The 17,630-nt window shown below is 48.7% G+C and overlaps 7 protein-coding genes across 7 annotated transcripts; 5 read left to right on the forward strand and 2 right to left on the reverse strand.

Annotated features, from left to right (window-relative positions):
* Nucleotides 1-117: 117 nt before the first annotated feature.
* Nucleotides 118-2,331, reverse strand: N7447_010473 (mRNA-binding ribosome biosynthesis protein NOP4; the record flags this gene model as incomplete). The annotated part of the gene is made up of 1 exon (XM_057234735.1): nucleotides 118-2,331. One exon carries the CDS (start codon nucleotides 2,329-2,331, stop codon nucleotides 118-120), a length of 2,214 nt encoding a protein of 737 aa, XP_057080955.1.
* Nucleotides 2,332-2,514: 183 nt separating this feature from the next.
* Nucleotides 2,515-3,486, forward strand: N7447_010474 (DNA repair protein RAD10; the record flags this gene model as incomplete). The annotated part of the gene is made up of 1 exon (XM_057234736.1): nucleotides 2,515-3,486. One exon carries the CDS (start codon nucleotides 2,515-2,517, stop codon nucleotides 3,484-3,486), a length of 972 nt encoding a protein of 323 aa, XP_057080956.1.
* A 935-nt stretch (nucleotides 3,487-4,421) lies between these two features.
* On the forward strand, nucleotides 4,422-6,204 carry N7447_010475 (uncharacterized protein; the record flags this gene model as incomplete). Its single annotated transcript, XM_057234737.1, has 2 exons — nucleotides 4,422-4,498; nucleotides 4,551-6,204. The coding sequence occupies 2 exons, from the start codon at nucleotides 4,422-4,424 to the stop codon at nucleotides 6,202-6,204; spliced, it is 1,731 nt and encodes a 576-aa protein (XP_057080957.1).
* Nucleotides 6,205-8,490: 2,286 nt separating this feature from the next.
* N7447_010476 (Major facilitator superfamily domain general substrate transporter) lies at nucleotides 8,491-10,484 on the forward strand (the record flags this gene model as incomplete). Its single annotated transcript, XM_057234738.1, has 4 exons — nucleotides 8,491-8,729; nucleotides 8,815-9,085; nucleotides 9,145-9,487; nucleotides 9,553-10,484. The coding sequence occupies 4 exons, from the start codon at nucleotides 8,491-8,493 to the stop codon at nucleotides 10,482-10,484; spliced, it is 1,785 nt and encodes a 594-aa protein (XP_057080958.1).
* Nucleotides 10,485-11,052: 568 nt separating this feature from the next.
* N7447_010477 (Ras-GEF domain-containing protein) lies at nucleotides 11,053-12,560 on the forward strand (the record flags this gene model as incomplete). Its single annotated transcript, XM_057234739.1, has 3 exons — nucleotides 11,053-11,889; nucleotides 11,955-12,171; nucleotides 12,223-12,560. The coding sequence occupies 3 exons, from the start codon at nucleotides 11,053-11,055 to the stop codon at nucleotides 12,558-12,560; spliced, it is 1,392 nt and encodes a 463-aa protein (XP_057080959.1).
* Nucleotides 12,561-13,641: 1,081 nt separating this feature from the next.
* On the forward strand, nucleotides 13,642-15,009 carry N7447_010478 (putative lipase; the record flags this gene model as incomplete). The annotated part of the gene is made up of 1 exon (XM_057234740.1): nucleotides 13,642-15,009. The coding sequence occupies one exon, from the start codon at nucleotides 13,642-13,644 to the stop codon at nucleotides 15,007-15,009; it is 1,368 nt and encodes a 455-aa protein (XP_057080960.1).
* Nucleotides 15,010-15,565: 556 nt separating this feature from the next.
* N7447_010479 (uncharacterized protein) lies at nucleotides 15,566-17,185 on the reverse strand (the record flags this gene model as incomplete). Its single annotated transcript, XM_057234741.1, has 4 exons — nucleotides 15,566-16,189; nucleotides 16,246-16,533; nucleotides 16,599-16,909; nucleotides 17,056-17,185. 4 exons carry the CDS (start codon nucleotides 17,183-17,185, stop codon nucleotides 15,566-15,568), a joined length of 1,353 nt encoding a protein of 450 aa, XP_057080961.1.
* Nucleotides 17,186-17,630: the final 445 nt, after the last annotated feature.

Raw genomic sequence — 17,630 nt, forward strand, 5'->3', positions numbered from 1 at the left:
ATGCTTTTCATTTTCGAAATGGTGGTATCGCGTAGGTACAAAGAACAGTTCTTTCCTCTGACTGCTGGGATAAACAATGCCTATACATTAAAAAACTAACATGTAACATTCACGCCTTTAATTCCCCTTACGGGACTTGCGCTTCATGCGCTTCTGTCCGATAATGCGGTTGCGCTTAGCGGCCTTGTCCTCCTCTTCAGTCACCTTCTCATCTTTGGCGCCATTTCCATGTTCAGTCTTGCCACGCTTCGCGTCCCTTCCATCTTTGCCATTGCGACCATCTCGTCCACCTCGTGCATCTCTTCCATCCCTGCCTTTGCCATCACGGGTATCGGAGCGCTTCCTCTTCTGACCCTTGTCTCCCTTTGGCTCAGCATAATCCTCGCGCTTGGGTTCACGGGATTTAGCCTGCAGCTCATTACGGCGCTTAACGACCTGGGCGTTCTCAATGGCGAACTCAACAACGAGGCTCTTCTTCTTATCCCGGTCCTCGGGGGTTTGGGTAGAAGGAGGAACTGGCATGGAGTGGCAGTTCAGCCAGCGCAAACTCATCAGCGCGTGACGGTGAGTGAAGAACTCGATGAATCCGTAGCCACGACTGCGACCACCTCCAGACTTCTCAGAGACCTTGGTACCCTCGCGAGTCTCGAAGACGACCTTAGCCTGGCGCACAATACCCATCTTCTTCTGCTTGCGCAGCTGCTCTAGCTCCTTCATCGTATCGCGGGATCGCTGCTGCTCCTCTTTTGAGAGCGGATGGCGGGTGCCCGCCTTGACATCCTTGGCGAATTCGACAACAGACTCTCGGGCAAGCTTCTTCAATTCCTTAGAGTCGATGTGACGGGGGAGGTTACGGATGGCGAGACGGGTGAGACTGAGGTGGAGAGCTGGGTTCTTCTTGATGAAGGTCTCGCGTTGCTTGTAGCTGTCCTCGCGCATCTTGATTTCGGAGGGCGAGAGCTTCTTGTAAAGTGGGGAGTTGGAGGGGATCGTACCCTCGTTGAGGAGGTACAGGTGGCGCTTGTCCGTGTCGCGGACCAAACGGCGTGATGCTCCTTCCTCTTCCAGCTTGCTGGCTTGGCCCTTGCTCACGGCCCGTGCGACTTGTAGGACGCGGCCATCCAGGGTGTAGCGGCCGCTGGGGTCGGAGTTTTCATCGTTAAGGACGGAGTGCTTCATCGCGGTGCTGGACTTAGGCTTGTCCTTGTTGGGGGCCATGGATTCCGCTCCTCGGGGAGCTTCACGAATGCATGTGTTGGCGTCCTCAGGCTTCCAGAAGCAGACGAATCCAGTGCCACGAGGGCGCTCAGTCTCGTAGTCCAGGACTACACGTGCGTAGCGTAGCGGTCCAAAGTGAGTTTTGAAGTGGTCGTAGAGGGTCTGGTCTGTGGCGGTGAAGGGGAGGTTGCGAATGAAGATTGTAGTGGCATTTCGGTCATCCTCCTCGTCTTCCTCCTCGTCATCCAGCTCATCCAGCTCATCCAAATCCTTGTCCTCATCGTCTTCTTCGTCTTCATCGGAAGAGGTTTCGTCGTCTGAGGGCTGTTCCAGAACACCCTCGGCATCTTCCATCTCAACATCACTGGACTCCTTCTCTTCCTTCTGCTCCTCCACCTCCTCGTCTTCCTTCTTCGTGGTTTCCCAGACGTCCTTCTCGACAGCCCAATCGACAGCGAGTTGACGTCCATCGATTTCCTTTCCGTTGATCATCTGGAGCGCCCTCTCGGCGTTTTTCCTGCCACGCATGGTAATGAAACCGAAACCGGAAAGTTTTCCGTTCCTCTTGGGGAGGGTAACAAACTTGACCTTTCCAAAGCTGCGGAACAGGACATTCAGATCCTCGGGCTCCTTGATGCTCCACGGCAGATTGCGAACAATAAGCTTGGGTGGCAGGCCCTGCCCTCTCTCCTCTTCCTTCTGTTTCTTGCTCTCGCGTGACGCAGCAGTGGGAACACTGCGTCCAATCTTCTCATCAATCTCACGCTTACGAGACTCGGCATAATCGACGCGAATGATTTTCCCGTCAAACTTGGACCCGTTGAGTTCCTTCAGAGCGCTCTCCGCATCCTCGACGTCGGCGAATGTAACAAAACCGAATCCCTTGGATACCTTTGTCTCTTTGTCGCAAACGACAACAGCGTGCTTGATAATGTAGGACTGCGAGAAATGTTCTGCGAGGCTCTCTGTCGTGGCCGAGGTGGGTAGTGAACGGACGAAAAGAGTTCTCTTGTTCTGTGCTGCGGAGGCCTCGGCGGCGGGTGTAGTGGCCTCGACATTGACTTCCGGGCTCTCATCGCCCGAGAGGCGTCGTTTCTTGTGTAATTCAACCATGGTGGCTTGGTTGCAACTGAGCCTTTTTTTTTTTGCGGTCGAGGAAGAACAAAAAAATTAGCGGCAGAAAACTGAGGCAGATTGGCCCAGGCGGTGTGGGTCCCATCCAGATAAGCAATAGCTTTATCGACTTATCAACTCTCCATTCATTGCTCTACTATTAACAACACATTGGTGAATGAGATGGATCCCCCGCGCCCAGAGAGCCGTATACCCCCTCGCACTTCAGACTCCCCCGCTTCAGGTGCATCTTCTAGACCGAAAGTCCAACAGCCGAAACCCCAAGCCCTCGCGAACCGTCCTGGTACTTCCGCGATTTTAGTGTCCACGCGCCAAAAGGGCAACCCCATCTTGACCCATATAAAGCTCCTACCCTGGGAGTATGCCGACATCCCCGCGGACTATGTGGTTGGTACCACAACATGCGCAATGTTTCTCTCCTTAAAATATCATCGCCTACACCCAGAATACATCTACTCCCGAGTGAAACAACTAGCAGGCAAATACAACCTCCGCCTTGTACTGGTGATGGTTGACATTCAAAACCATGAAGACAGTCTCAGAGAGCTGTCTAAAACATCCATCATCAACAATCTGACCTTGATATTGTGTTGGTCTGCACCAGAGGCTGCGCATTATCTCGAGCTCTTCAAGTCATCAGAGAACGCACAGCCCACCGCCATTAGAGCCCAACAGGCCCAATCCTACAAAGAGTCGCTGGTTGAGTTTGTCACGGTTCCCAGAAGTATCAACAAGTCCGATGCCGCAAGTTTGATCTCCACGTTCGGCAGCTTGCAAAATGCCATCAATGCACAGCCGGAGCAGATCAGCGCCGTGCCGGGTTGGGGAGAGAAAAAGGTCCAGCAATGGTGTCATGCTGTTCGAGAAGATTTCAGAGTCGAGAGCACGAAGAAGACCTCTGCTCCTGCCATACAACGCCAGGCTCAACTGCTAGCCGAGAATGAGGGTGAGAGGATTGATGATAATATGGGCGAAGAAGATGAAGAAGAGGCCATTCTTCGTGAAGTTCTAGCTGAAAGTAGGAAAACAGCAGCTATGCGGCCTACTGAGCCACTGGCCCGAGGTCAGCAGACTGAAGAGGTGAGTGAAGGCATCGCGGCCGCACTTGCCAGGCTTAGGGACAATGCCGGTTGACAGCCGATCTGCTTTGCCTTCACTACACATCCGCTTTCAAACATCACAACTTCTAAAGATGGACATCGCTGTCGCTACGTGACTGTTAAATACGGCACCTCTTATACAAACCTTGGAACGTCGTCCTCAGTAGGGACGCGAGGACGCAATTGCATTCTTGTGCATAGCTGGTACAACTTGAACAAGCTGGGCGACCTCATGGTTGTGATATGTGATCTATGCCCGATATATGGATCTAGCTCACGGAGCCAACCACTCCTTTCATATCCCTAGCTAGCTGTATATCTCACATCTCGCGCAACCTTCGCCCATGGCTGGGCATGATTCTCTTCCAATGCCCAAGAGTTCACCGTGTCGCCCAGTTTGTCTGACATGGAAATCTGGAGCATCCTGAATATCATGATATTATGAATACTTTGTCTTTTTCCGCCAGGCTAGGACTTTTGTCATGAGTTTCCTTATTGTTTGCGGCCTCGCGGCCTTTCGATACCGGGGACCGTCCACCTCTCTTAAACCAAAATATTTTTCCGTTCCATTGTATCCCCCCTACTTGGGTATATTGATAAGGCTATCTTGATTCCAATCAAACTCATCTGTTACTACTACTACATTCCGAACATCCTTCTTCATATGCCGTGTTTCCGCCGGTTATAAATTGGCCCCCTGTCTTTCCCAGGGGGCTAGATTTGTTTTCTCTGTTGGATACCCTTGATCCTTGTGTTTTCACTCAACTAGGTGATATGTGAATAATAGAAGAGTCGGCTGGTGAGATACTAGCCTCCTTCCAAGGTTGCAATACGACAGATGACCAATCACAAGATTAGTCAGCAGGTACGGCCAACGATCTCAGGTCGGTGGATTCCTGGCCACTTGATGATCATGAGTTCTCCGCGCTGAGGTATTTCGGCGTAAGCCAAATCTAGAATGATATCAACATGTCTATTCATTTGGACCATTCAAAGGGTCGCTCAAGAGTCCTCCCGAGGTCAAGGCTAGGATGCAGAACTTGCAAGTAGGTGCCTCTTTTCCATAGACAGCAGGGCTTGATATTGAGCGTGTCGTAGAATTCGACGAGTCAAGTGCGGAGAGGAAAAGCCCAGCTGTATTCGGTGTACCAGTACAGGTCGCAAATGTGACTTTGAAGACACACAGCCCTCTTCTACATTGTCGGTCATCGCCAACCCCTCATCATTATCACCAAACACCAATATGGTGTGGCGAGAGCGCCGTGCATTTGCCTATTATTTTGAATATGCTGCCTCCTCCATTGGTGGGGGACTGGACGTTGATTTTTGGCGCACTGTCGTCCCGCAGGTTTGCCGCTATGAACCTGCTGTATGGGATGCCATCATCACCATCAGTGCGCTATTTGAGTCTCCCAAACAATGCCCGGATCTCGTGCCACATCGCCGCGATAATACTGCCACTCTCACTCAAAACCGTCAAGACGCCTTGGGTTGGTACTCGCGCTCGGTATCTGCTGTTCGTCAGCGCATTGAGCAGGGTAACGTAGACGTCTTTATCGGACTGATAAGTTGTGTGCTTTTCATCTGCATTGAGGCCATCCAGGGAAATGCAGACGGGGCATTGCAACTTTATCGTCAAGGTGTGCAGCTGATTATTACTTTACGTCCCCAAATAGTATCTGGGGCTGCGAGTAAAGCTTCCTTGTTGGAAGATACAATTATCCCGATCTTCATCCGCCTAGGAACATTTGCTCTTGCAGGTGGTGGGGCTCCAGTAACTGCTTTACTACGAGACACTGAACATGCCTTGATACCACAGTTTGACTCACTCAAGTCTGCTCGGGAGGCGATCGTGCTCTTAGCTATAGAGGTCCCGCTCTTTGAAAGCACTTGCACCAAGCACTTGGTGGAGGCCAATGCCTCCCAGGTGCCTGAGGAATTCAATACTAGACTGTTCAGTCTGGCAGCCAGACTGAGGAACTGGCATACTGCCTTTGATAAGTTGATGACAGTTCTTCGAGCCAAAGACATTTCATCACAGCAGCACATTGGTACCGCTGCCCTTTTGCTGAGCTACTACGATATGCTATATATCATGCTCGAGACCTGTACATCCTTGTCATTGATGCAATTCGACGCTTATCTACCAAACTTCCAAAATATCGTTGAACAATGTGCCAATGCACGCGAAGCCTCGGTGCGACCAGACGGCAGCCAGCCTCCATTTACATTTGAAGTCAACGTTGGTCTTCCACTTTGGTTTACCAGTCTCCGATGCCGTGAACCACGTACCCGACGCGCGGCACTGGATCTACTCCGCCAAGCGCCCTCGGTGCAAGGATTTTATGAGTGCTCAATCTGGGCAACCGTGGGGCGAACGATCATGGTGCTAGAAGAATCACGTGCAATGGCAAAGAACGCAGCTCATTATACGCCCGGTCTTGGTGCACTGGAGCCAACAAGTGGACCAAGTCCTGGTTCCGAACTTGCCCCAATATCATATTTTGCTGATACGGATATGAGACCTAGAATACCAACAACGCTGCTTATCCCAGAGGAGGTGCGCATTGGACCCATCACTGCTTTTCGGCCAATGGACGGTTTTCCTCCTGGGACCACAGAGGCAGATATCGCGAAGTGGAACCGGGGCCCTGATCAATTATTTCTGCGCTTCTCCCGGCATGAGCGCGGTCTGACTGGCGATTCTTGTCGGATGGTGTACGAATACACTCCCCTTGACTTTTCCCCTTGACTTTTGCTCATAGTATGCATACGTTCGATGTGAGCTGGGGTGTAGTATTGATCGATTGGTCGCAGAGTTTGGGCTTTCAGGGCAACTGGGCTTTAGCATTGTCTAGTATGTAATAATATATCCATGTGATTCAACTACTCTAGGTAGTTTCTCCATATATGACCTCCATCTATCTATCTTAGGACAGAGCAGGGCTGGCCAGCTATGAATATCCCATCTTTCAGGAAATAGCAGAGAACTCGCGACTGTAAAAACACAATTTTCAGTTCCTGTCAGTTCAACTACCACTTCCTTTGCGTAGCTTTTTCCTGCATACGCCTTTGGCATGGGAATTTCTACGATGAAATAGAATCGTCAAGTACCCACAGTGATAGTAACCGTGTGTGCTAGAGCTCAACGGATTCCTTTGAGGTGCCGCCTTTGTTGAGATATACATGTGTCATTGATTATGTGCACATTGGTCTATTTAATCAAGCCAGGCTTGTAAAATATCCTGACAATTTGGATCCCGTCGTTCTTTCCCTATTCATCATCGGAGTCACATTGTGCGGCACCCTGATGCTAGTATAAACCTCCTCACGAAAAGTCTTGAGAGATGAAACACATAAGGGAAGTTGAAGTTGAACTCTCTGACTTTTCGCACCATTTTCTTTTCGTGGCGAATACAATCTTTTCTATATGATGACTGCTTTCGGGATCTGCTTTCTTTCTCCGACCACCTTTCAGAAAGACTTCGCCTACAATTCCAAATCCTTTAATCTAATTCTTGATTGGGGATTTACTAGTCTTCCTGTTGCTCTGTTTTATCCCGGCAACCTTCTCCATATAAAACAATTCTACAAGTTTAGTAAATTTTGTGAGGTCATTTCACCGCATACGATCAGTTCTCTCACAAGGCCTGGTTCCAGGGGGCTCAAACAAGTGTGATTGTGTGTTGGGAGGGAGGAACTACAAAGGCAAGGGCCGATTATAAAGATATATATCTTCCATTTCTGACATTCGGACCTGATGAATCTTAAATCATTCATACCCAGCAAGACATTGATCTATAACGCTATATAAAGTGCGCCCGGAAAGGTGGAAAGCACCATGGCTCGAGAACTGAAGCGTTAAGATCGGTAGGTTTTGAACACTCTCTTCGAAAATAGGATTGCTGTATCTCTACAAGACAACATTGCTTGCAACGTGCGAATAAAGGCATTACAATCAAACAGCAAGCATTAACAGACTGCTCTGGGCCCTTGTTTCCGCGGTCATCACTCATTAGCTATGGGATCCCATCCCGCACCTCTTCATTTCTCATCACCGACATATCTATCCGACTACAAATCACGCTCGGTAACAAGATGGACAAGTACGTGTGGCATTTTCAAAACCTTTCTAAATAGTTCTCACATATCAGTTGGATGAATGCTACTGATGACTGAAATTGTACAGCAGGATCAACATGACGAGCTGATGGCTCGTCTAAGTGTACTAGCCTCCCACGAGACAGACTTGCGGGCTGCCCTCGACCTAGAATATTGCGTCGAATATTGCACGGAGGAAGGACCGGTTAATGAAACTATGGGCTCAATGCCTCTGGATCTCTTGAAATCATACTTTGGAAATAACGCAGCAATACTTTGGCCAACGGGCTACTCCAAAATTGTGGAAGAAAGCGGAAAAGGATCGGCGAGTAAGCGAGGAAAAAGCAAAGAAAATTTGCTATCCAACCCCCAATTACACGTAATACAGCAGATATCTTCATGAATGGGTTTTATTTCACCTAATCTATATGGTGGTCAGCTCTCGGGCAATTGAAGCTAGGATGTATATCGCGGCTGTGGTTTGATCCGTGCGTCGAGAAACCCTAGCTTGAACATAAAATTTTCTCTTTACCTCCAATTTATGTTCTTCTGTCTTTCCAACTGATCATGTAGCTTTCTCTGATAGGATCGGAATAATTTAGCAGTGGATCCTCTGTGGAAAATGCGCAATTTCCGATCGACAAGGAAAAGTGGCGTGGGCCGGCTCATGAACGCACGAACATAGAGGATCTTATCTTTTCTTTTTCTTATTTTTTGTTAACCGCCTGTGGAGAGTCTAGGGATTGGATCTCCACATATCCAGGAGTGGTCCCTGGAGTACTTTGACTAGTTGCTTTTCAGTTAGTCCCCAATACAATACGAACCCCGATTTCGGTGCTTGTTTACTATAAGGGAAATGAGACCCTATATATCCACGTGTAGTCCGACCCAAATTACCCAGCCTCTAGACAGCTTTTGACTTCTCCAGTCGACCATAATGAGTGTTCGTCCTTTGATCCGAAGAGCGCGAATCGTGTTGCGCCGCATATCGACTGAAGACAGTAACAATGATTCTGCACATAACACGGCCCGTGATGCCAAAGATGGCCCTCGAAGTCCCAGAAGCTCTGTAGCACTCGAGGAAATACCCGATGGGAGTGCCCAGCATGGTGTTCAAGACGTCGAGGCAGTGACGATGGCGTGGACGAGGGGTGCTCTAATCGCAGTCTTCATCAAGTATGTATCCGGTTACCTTATTTTGTATCCCGCATCAAATGCCGCAACCAATGTTTTGAAAAACACTGACACATGACCCGAATAGCATCTGGTTCATTTATTTTGTGAATGCGTTTCAGTCTACGGTTACCGTCACCCTGAACCCGTATGTGACAAGCTCATTTAAAGCACATTCGCTGTCCGCGGTTCCCACAGCTTTAGGCGATGTCTTTGCCGCTGCTACCTATCTACCTGTCGCAAAAATGATGGATGTGTGGGGTCGTGCAGAAGGATTTCTCCTGATGGTTATATGTACAACGATCGGCTTAGTTCTCATGGCAACCTGTAATAGGCTTGAGATCTACTGCGCCGCCAACGTGAGTTTAAATATTACATGCTATTTGTTGGTTTGTGCGAATTCTTACTGGGAGGCTAGGTCTTTTACTATGTCGGTTTCTACGGTATGGAATACGCAGTCGACGTTATGACAGCCGACGTTTCGACCTTGAGAAACCGTGCTTTCGCCTATGCATTTACTACCTCCCCCTATATTATCACGGCATTTGCGGGACCCAAAGTGGCGAATGAATTCTACTACCGGATCTCCTGGCAATGGGGCTTTGGCTGCTGGGCAATCGTCGTTCCTATCGTGGCGGCTCCGCTATACATTGTCCTGAAATGTAACCTGCGCAAGGCGGAGAAAGAAGGATACCGAATCAAGAGACCAAGTGGTCGCACGGTACTAGAAAGTATCTGTCATTGGACTGTTGAGTTTGATGGTAAGGACTTCATGCGAATTCTTACCCTGAACGAAAGCAAGCAAGATTCTAACTTAGAGCGCTAGTGTTTGGTGTCTTCCTGTTCACTGCTGGTCTTGTGTTGTTTGAACTCCCTTTTGACCTCGCACATTACGCCCCCGATAACTGGGCTTCTGGCTATATTATTGCCATGCTCGTTGTCGGGTTCTGTATGCTTTTCTTCTTCGCGATCTGGGAAAGGTGGCTGGCTCCAGTGCCCCTGTTCGAATGGCGACTTCTTACGAACCGCACTATTGTCGGTGCAGTCCTCTTGGATGCAACCTATCAGCTCTCGAACTTTTGCTGGAGTTATTATTTTACGTCCTGGCTGCAAGTCAACAATGACCTATCCATTACCACTTCCAACTATATTGTCAATATTTTTGATATGGTCTCTGGTGTGCTTTTGCTAGCTATAGGCTGGCTAATTCGGAGAGTTGGTCGGTACAAGTGGACTCTATATATTGCGGTTCCGCTCTACATCTTCGCCCAGGGCTTGATGATACACTTCCGCCGGCCTAACATGAACGTTGGCTATCAAGTGATGTGCCAAATCTTCCTTGCTATCGGTGGTTCAATCTTTATTCTGGTCGAGCAGCTTGCTATCCTAGCGGCTGTCGACCACCAGCATGTCGCTACAGCGCTAGCCCTATTGAATGTGGTTGGCACTATTGGCGATAGTGCAGGTCTCACCATCAGTACCGTCATCTGGCAAAACACATACATGAAAGCTCTTGTTCAATACCTCCCAGAGTCGGCTATGCCGAATTTGGACACTATTTACGAGGATCTCGTCACACAGCGGAGCTACGCTGTTGGAACTCCCACCAGGCTGGCAATACAGAACGCATATGCCTACGCGGAACTTCGACTACTTGCTGTAGGATGTGGGATTATAGTTCTGACGATACCTTGGACTTTGTTGATGAAGGATATCAATTTGAATAGGAAGCCACAGGTCAGGGGTACGGTCTTTTAGGATACCAATTAGTATGAGATTGTATAGAATTTTACGCGTCTGGGAATGGTACTCTTCAACCCCTGTATAGTTGCGGGCATGACCAATTAAGTCACCTCAACCTTGAAAGTTCTGAAGGGCTCTGACCGCGTGGCCCAGTGGGGGATAAATGACGCTGCGGATCCTCTCTGTGCCAATAAACTTAGAGCTTCCCAGTAAGTTTCGGATCAGATAACCAAAGCCCCTCCGATCTTGGCCAAAGGTGGTTAGAGGTGGGTCTGTGACAGGGGCTAGTAAAATCCGAGGGTTAATGCAACTTGCTGATCGTGGGAACTCAACCCGAGGTCTCAATCCGAGGTCGGACGATGGTCTTTGTCGTAGGGCCAGAAATTAACGCGAGCTAGTATAAGCGGAGTGCTTCGTTAGTACACCGTAGTGGAAATACCCCACTACCCAAATGCCATTATCAATCTGTGGGCCTCGCCCTTTGACCGCAGTTCAGACACAATACCATGTGACCACAGAGATACAAGCAGAAGTGTGGGTCGGATGACATTTGATCGAATTCTTCCATGGCTTTCTTGTTGCGATGGATCAAACAGACGCAAAAGGGCGGAGGGACTCTGGATCTCACGATATCACATCTCCGGACAAAGTTGTTTGTGAATACCGCGGAAGCGTGGAGATTGTTAGGGCCGGAACTCTTGCCGCGCTCGTTGAAAATCTGACGCGCCACGACAAGCTCGACGGTTCCTTCAACCGGATCTTCTTCACTACTTATAAATATTTTACCTCTGGGACAGAGCTCCTTGAGCTCCTTATTGATCGATTTGATTGTTCGCCTCCCATATTCAACGCCTCAACGACGGCAGAATGGTCGACTCAGACAAAGCCACTGATTCGATTACGCGTGATATATGTTTTGAAGCAATGGCTCGAACATTTCTGGTCGGAGCCAAAAGGCAATGATACAGATCGAAAATTGCGAATACTACAGTCATTTGCAAAGCGCGCCACGGATGTCACCGAGACAAGCGCGACACAACATCTTCTCAAAATTATCCAGCGCCGACTTGCGGGTATCGATGGCCAGAGAAGATCACTATCATCTATCTCAGCCCCGCCAAAGCCAATCCTGCCACGGAAATTAGACAAGCTCCAGTTCCTTAAACTCGATGCCAAGGAGATTGCTCGGCAGCTGACTATTATGGAAGCGCATATCTTTGGCAAAGTACAGCGAGATGAATTGTTAAACAAAAACTGGCAAAAGAAACAGAGCTCCAGTACACCTGAGCTAGCTCCAAACGTCAGGGCTTTGATTCAGTATTCCAATCAGCTTTCTAATTGGGTCTGTGCCTTAATACTCGCAGAATCGGAATTGAAAAAGCGGACTCAGGTGATAGGGCATTTAGTCAATGTGGCCAACGTACGTTGTAATCTCTAATCTCACTCTTGTAATTCTTCCTATATGCTGATTTTCATCTATTGCAGATATGTCATCAACTCCATAATTATTCTGCGGTAGTCTCTATCCTGTCAGGCCTGGAAAGTGCCCCAATCTACCGGCTTGCTCGCACTTGGGCAATGGTCACCGAACGTAGTTGCGATACACTAAGGCCCTTGCAAGCTATGATACTCAGTGCACACAATTACCAGGCCTACCGTGATACGTTACGGGTTGCAGTGCCACCGTGCATTCCTTTTCTTGGTCAGTTTTATTGTTAACAATTGAAATTACCGATGATTAACCTTTCAGCAGGTCTATTTTTGAAGGACCTGACATTCATTGAAGATGGAAACCCAGCCACTACACCAGAAGGGCTCATAAACTTCCACAAATATACTATGCTAGCATCAACCATTCATGAGATTCAGCGTTTAAGAGAAGCCCCTTACTCCTTACAACCCGTGCCGGAGTTGCAGGAATACCTTGCGACTCAGCTGCAGTCAGCTGTTGATGTACATGAAATGTGGGACAAAAGCTGCGAGCTGGAGCCTCGAGGCCGGGGTCTTGGAGATAGACCCCGGGACCTATATACCCCAACAGGAGGCATGTTAGCGTCTATGGTAGTCGCTTGCATGGTCCTGGATGATTGATTTACGATTTCCAACCTATGAATTCGATTGGTCAACAGTGCATTGCGTGTCATTGAAGAAGCTAAAGGTAGTGCAGATTTCCACATGGATACTCGGCGCTCAGCAGAGATCCTCTGATAATTGGAAAGGTCAATTTAACCAGTGCACAACATGGAGGTTCCCGTGTGCATAGCTGTTGTAGTCTTCAATATTCAAATGAAGGGACATTCCAGTATTGAACTGAACCCTGCGAGGACTTTGAACTTTTGCCTTGATAACCAACACTTACCATGCGTACTAAAGCCAATATACAAAAGCAGTGTTTGGTTGGACCGAGAATGGGTCGGGAAAGCTTTCTACCCTCTCATGCTAATGGGCTTCACACTCACGTATAACTACATGTTATGACTCGGCACCAACATCAACCTTGGAAGAAAAGACGCGGCACAACCATCAGATTCAGCGCGATGATACGGGGTACTCAAAGCTGAGCCAAGGTTATTTTTTCATAGAGTGAATCCAATAGATCAGAAATGAGTCCCGCTGTAAGATGCAATTGCGGTGAATATGGGCTCCGCCGGGCCATGATACCTTCCGTTTCAGGTCGTGGTCCGGGCAGTTATGTGTTAAATGGCGTTCACTATCTATACTATTCTCTAGTATTAGGTCGCAGAAGACTCTCCCCGGACTGATTTAGATTGATCTCGGGATACACAAACACAGAAGAAACTCCGGTCCTCGGATGTTATTTGAACGACCAAGCATGAAATGCATGGGAGAGCTCCGACGCTTTGCAAGGGTTCCCTGCGTTAGCTATCAAACATTCATACTATGGATCATTGGTTAGGGTAGGACAAGTTGATCGATAGATAGTTTGCAAGGTATTGACAGTGCTTTGGGGTGTTTTGAAATATTAGGAATGGAATGCGATATGAATACACATGTATATGGCGCTGAAATAGAAACTCAGATCTAATTCAGATATGGTACGAAAGTGAAATTGATTGAGCTCCGATGAAATATGTTTTTGTTTATAAAATGTCAGCATGTACCAAGTCAAATGTGTAGATAGCTAGCCCTAATTGAAGAGCTAATCATCACCATGCGCTGTGACCAAGCTCTTTGGTTTATTTTCTTTGCATCATCATCTATTGGCACCCCATTGCCTTCGTATACATCGAAAGAATCTCATGATACTCCAGACATCTTTAAACCCCTATTCAACACATCCTCAAGTCGCGCTCCCTTTAGCACAGACATATACCAAGAGCTATCTCTGCTCGAAGCCAAGATATCAGATATCGCAACAGGTAAAATCAAGCCTGTCTCAACCGTCGAAAAAGGCCTCTCAGCCCTTTCCTCGATTCCACACACCAACAAGCCAACAATCCTCCAAAGGGCCATTGACATAGTATCCCTGGGTCTAGTGCCAACAACTATCATCGACCTCCTCAACGGCATAACAAACCATGAAATAAACTCCATAGCCAACAGCAACACAAAAGACCCAAGTCCACGAATCCACCCAGCAAAATCGTCCCACGACGCACCCTACAGCATCCCCGAAGCAACCCTCCGCAGCGCAATCTACATCCCACCAACCTTTTCCTATGGCAAAAACGACAAGATTCCCGTCCTTCTAGTCCCAGGAACTGCTGACCCAGCCGGTAGCACGTACTACTTCAACTACGCGAAGCTCTTCGCCGCAAACCCAAACACAGACCCAGTGTGGATCAACATCCCGGACAACTCGTTGGGCGACATCCAAAGCAACGCAGAGTACGTCGCATACGCAATAAACTACATCTCAGGCCTCTCGCGGTGTTCCATCGGGGTCCTAAGCTGGTCGCAAGGCAGCTTAGACGTGCAATGGGCTCTAAAATACTGGCCGTCGACACGGGCTGCGGTCAGCGACTTCATGGCTGTGAGTGGTGATTTTCATGGGACAGTTGTTGAGACGTTGTGCATGCTCGCCGAGCCGGTTTGCTCACCGGCTGTGCAGCAGCAGGGGTATGATACGAAATTTATTCGCGCTTTACGTGGTGGGGATGGGGATTCGGCGTTCGTGCCGACGACGAGCGTGTACTCTGGGTATGACTTTGTTGTTCAGCCACAGAGTGGGGAGTGGGCCTCTGCGGCGCTCCGGGATGTGCATGGGGTTGGGGTGTCAAATGTGCAGGTGCAGGTTGCTTGTGCAGGGCGTGCTGCTGGGGGGTTTTATTCACATTCGGCTATGCTGGTTAATCCGTTGGCGTATGCTTTGTTTGTGGATGCTTTGGTGCATGATGGGCCTGGGCGGTTGGAGAGGATTGATCTTAATGCTGTCTGTGGGGAGTTGGTTGCGCCTGGATTGAATGTGTATGACTTCTTGGGGATGGAGGCTGTGTCGAATGTGGTTGGGGTGCTTGATGTGTTGTTGTATGGGTTTAATGGGAGTGAGCCACCGCTTCGGGACTATGTTCATCGCTAGGGTTGTCGTGAGTGTTGGGTTCGGGTGATCGACTATGGATTTGGGTTGAAGGCAACACCATACTCTGTATTCACCGAGGGTAAATCTATAGGTCCATACCGGACAGGGCTCTATGATACATGTACAAGGCCAAATGCTTCGAAGCCATTGGGTATTATTGTGTGGATCTCTAAAACGAAACTCAAAAGTCCGTAGAAGATCATCACGGCAACAAAAAACATAGTAGGAAACCTCCCCGACGCCAGCCCAGGCGACAAAACGACAATGAGTATGAATATGAAGGGAAAAAAACAAAAATAAAAACAAAAATAAAATGGATATAAGACCCGGCAAGCAGACTGAAGAGGATGTGCCGCAAACAAATCCTGGAAATTGCAGTTCATCGTAATTCGGACACTCCGTTGCAAGGCCAGGGCTGGCTATTCACACTGACACCAGGAGAATGGATATCACGGCACAGGGTATGTGGAAGAGTCATGGCATGCTAGGGAGCATCTCGAAATGGGAGTCATCAAATTTTGGTCAAGAGAGAAAATGATAAATGGAAAGTGGGCATTTAGGTAGGCTTTTCACATCCAATGCGGCCCAAGAGAGCTTTCCGATCACTCGGATCGAAATGAACACGACCAAGGCCTCGGGCGCGCACCGGGGCAGTGCCATTGGACCGCCGACGACCCAAGCCCGGAGCGTTTCCAGTTTCGATTGCGTCGGTAGGGGCACCGTCCCTAGCAGCCAGGTGGGGAGGAACGCGGGATGCGGTCTGGTCTTCGACTTCCACTTCGTCTTCCTCGTCGCTGCGGGTGTCTTCGGCGTTACGGCCGCAAACCACACCGTAGGCAACACGGACGATCATACTGAACCATACAATGGACAGTCCTTCAAGGACCAACAGGAGGCATAAGAACATCCATTTGAGAGTGGGGTTGAAGCAGATGGGGTTGTCCAAATTGAGGTATGGACCAAACATGTATGTGAAGGCATTCGGGGCCTCCGCTGAGATGAACTCGCCTGTCGAACCGGCGTAGCAGCCATAGGTGAGCTCCCGGGGGAGATCATGATAAACGGACCAGCACACCATGGGGTAAATGATGTGTCGGGTAATAAACCATGTGCCCATGAAGAGACCAAACCCAACATTGCAGGCTGTTTCGAACTTGGAGTATTTGAGGATCTTCGCAGACTGTGGAGGTATTAGTAGCTGTTTTAAAGCACTTGACGAGTTATTGATTGACGTACCGGTAACAAGAAGTCCACAATATCCATGAGGCATAGCACTACATTGGACACATTGTACATTGCGTAGATGTAGGCAGAGCTTAGTAGAGCACTGGTAATAATGTGGTGGGAGAGCATCTGTACATGGTCCTTCCGTCTCTCTTCCACGTGGATCACGAAGATCTGCTGCACGAGGAATGACAGCTCGACGAGAAGATACCACTTCATCAAGCCAGACAAAGGACGGGCGGGCCACTGCGACCACATGGCGGCGAAATCACCCCAATAGTATGACGTTTTCCAGAGGTACTGCAACGTAGAACCAGCGGTTAGTTATATATTCCCAAGTAGAGATGTATGTCGGCTGAACGCACCAATCCAACTACCCAGATGAACGAATAGTACATGACTTGCCAACCCTGCTCAGCAAAGCGAACCGACTGCTTGCGTTTTAAACCATAGGCGCGGGCCAATGGCTGTAGGACCCATTCAATGGCGATAGCGCGGATACCGGTGAGTGCAATAGCAGCACTGATGACGAAGTAGACATCGTTCCAGCCCTGGACGTATGAGTTCGAGGATTCGTTATAATAGGACAATTGGAAGAATGGCTGGGTATATGGGCGGAGCGAAGGATAGAGATTATGAAGAGCCAGCAACATAGCCAGGGTGGTCAAGGAGATTCCTGTAGAGAAGCAATTGGTGTTAGCGTTACCATTATTGTCAGGAAGTTTGGCGCATATTCCGGGGATTCAATTAGGAGCGCAACGACTCTGTGAGACACAGCTTTGCCTTCATCCCCCTGTAAATTCAGCATTGAGGTGTTCATACCGATCTGGTTGGCCACCACCCATTCACGGAACGTGGTCTCCTTGGCCGGTCGTAATCCACTTGGAGAGGAAACGTAGGCATTGCGCCCTTTTAGCTCTGGTAGCTGCGATGGCACAACTGTATCTGCCATGGTGGAGAGTGCACCAATAGTAAAGGGGATATTCGAAATTCCACGGAGGGCGGGAGAGGACCGGGAGTCGAGAACCGGGAGTCGAGAATCGGGAGTCGAGAGTCGAGAACCGGGAAGCCAAAATAATCAAAGTGGATGCGGAACCTGCCTCATCAGAACCTTTACTTTCTAAACTTGACTCGTTCAACCAGGAACGGGAGCAGTAATGTGAAAGTGCAAAATAATTCGTAGGAAAAAAGGAGGGAATAGAGGGGGAACGTGGTTATTTCGTTATTTCGTTTCATCTCTTCACGACGATCATCTCCACTCACCGCCTCGTTTAAATGTTGAATTCGAGATTGGATGTGATGCATGAAACTAAGAGATCTTGTCTTGGCTTGATATGATTTTTTACATATATTTTTTGGATATCTATATGAAATGTCAATAGTCTACCATTTCCGGT

Source organism: Penicillium robsamsonii, assembly GCF_028829455.1.
Source record: "Penicillium robsamsonii strain IBT 29466 chromosome Unknown utg000007l_segment0_segment0, whole genome shotgun sequence".
Classification (NCBI taxonomy): domain Eukaryota; kingdom Fungi; phylum Ascomycota; class Eurotiomycetes; order Eurotiales; family Aspergillaceae; genus Penicillium; species Penicillium robsamsonii.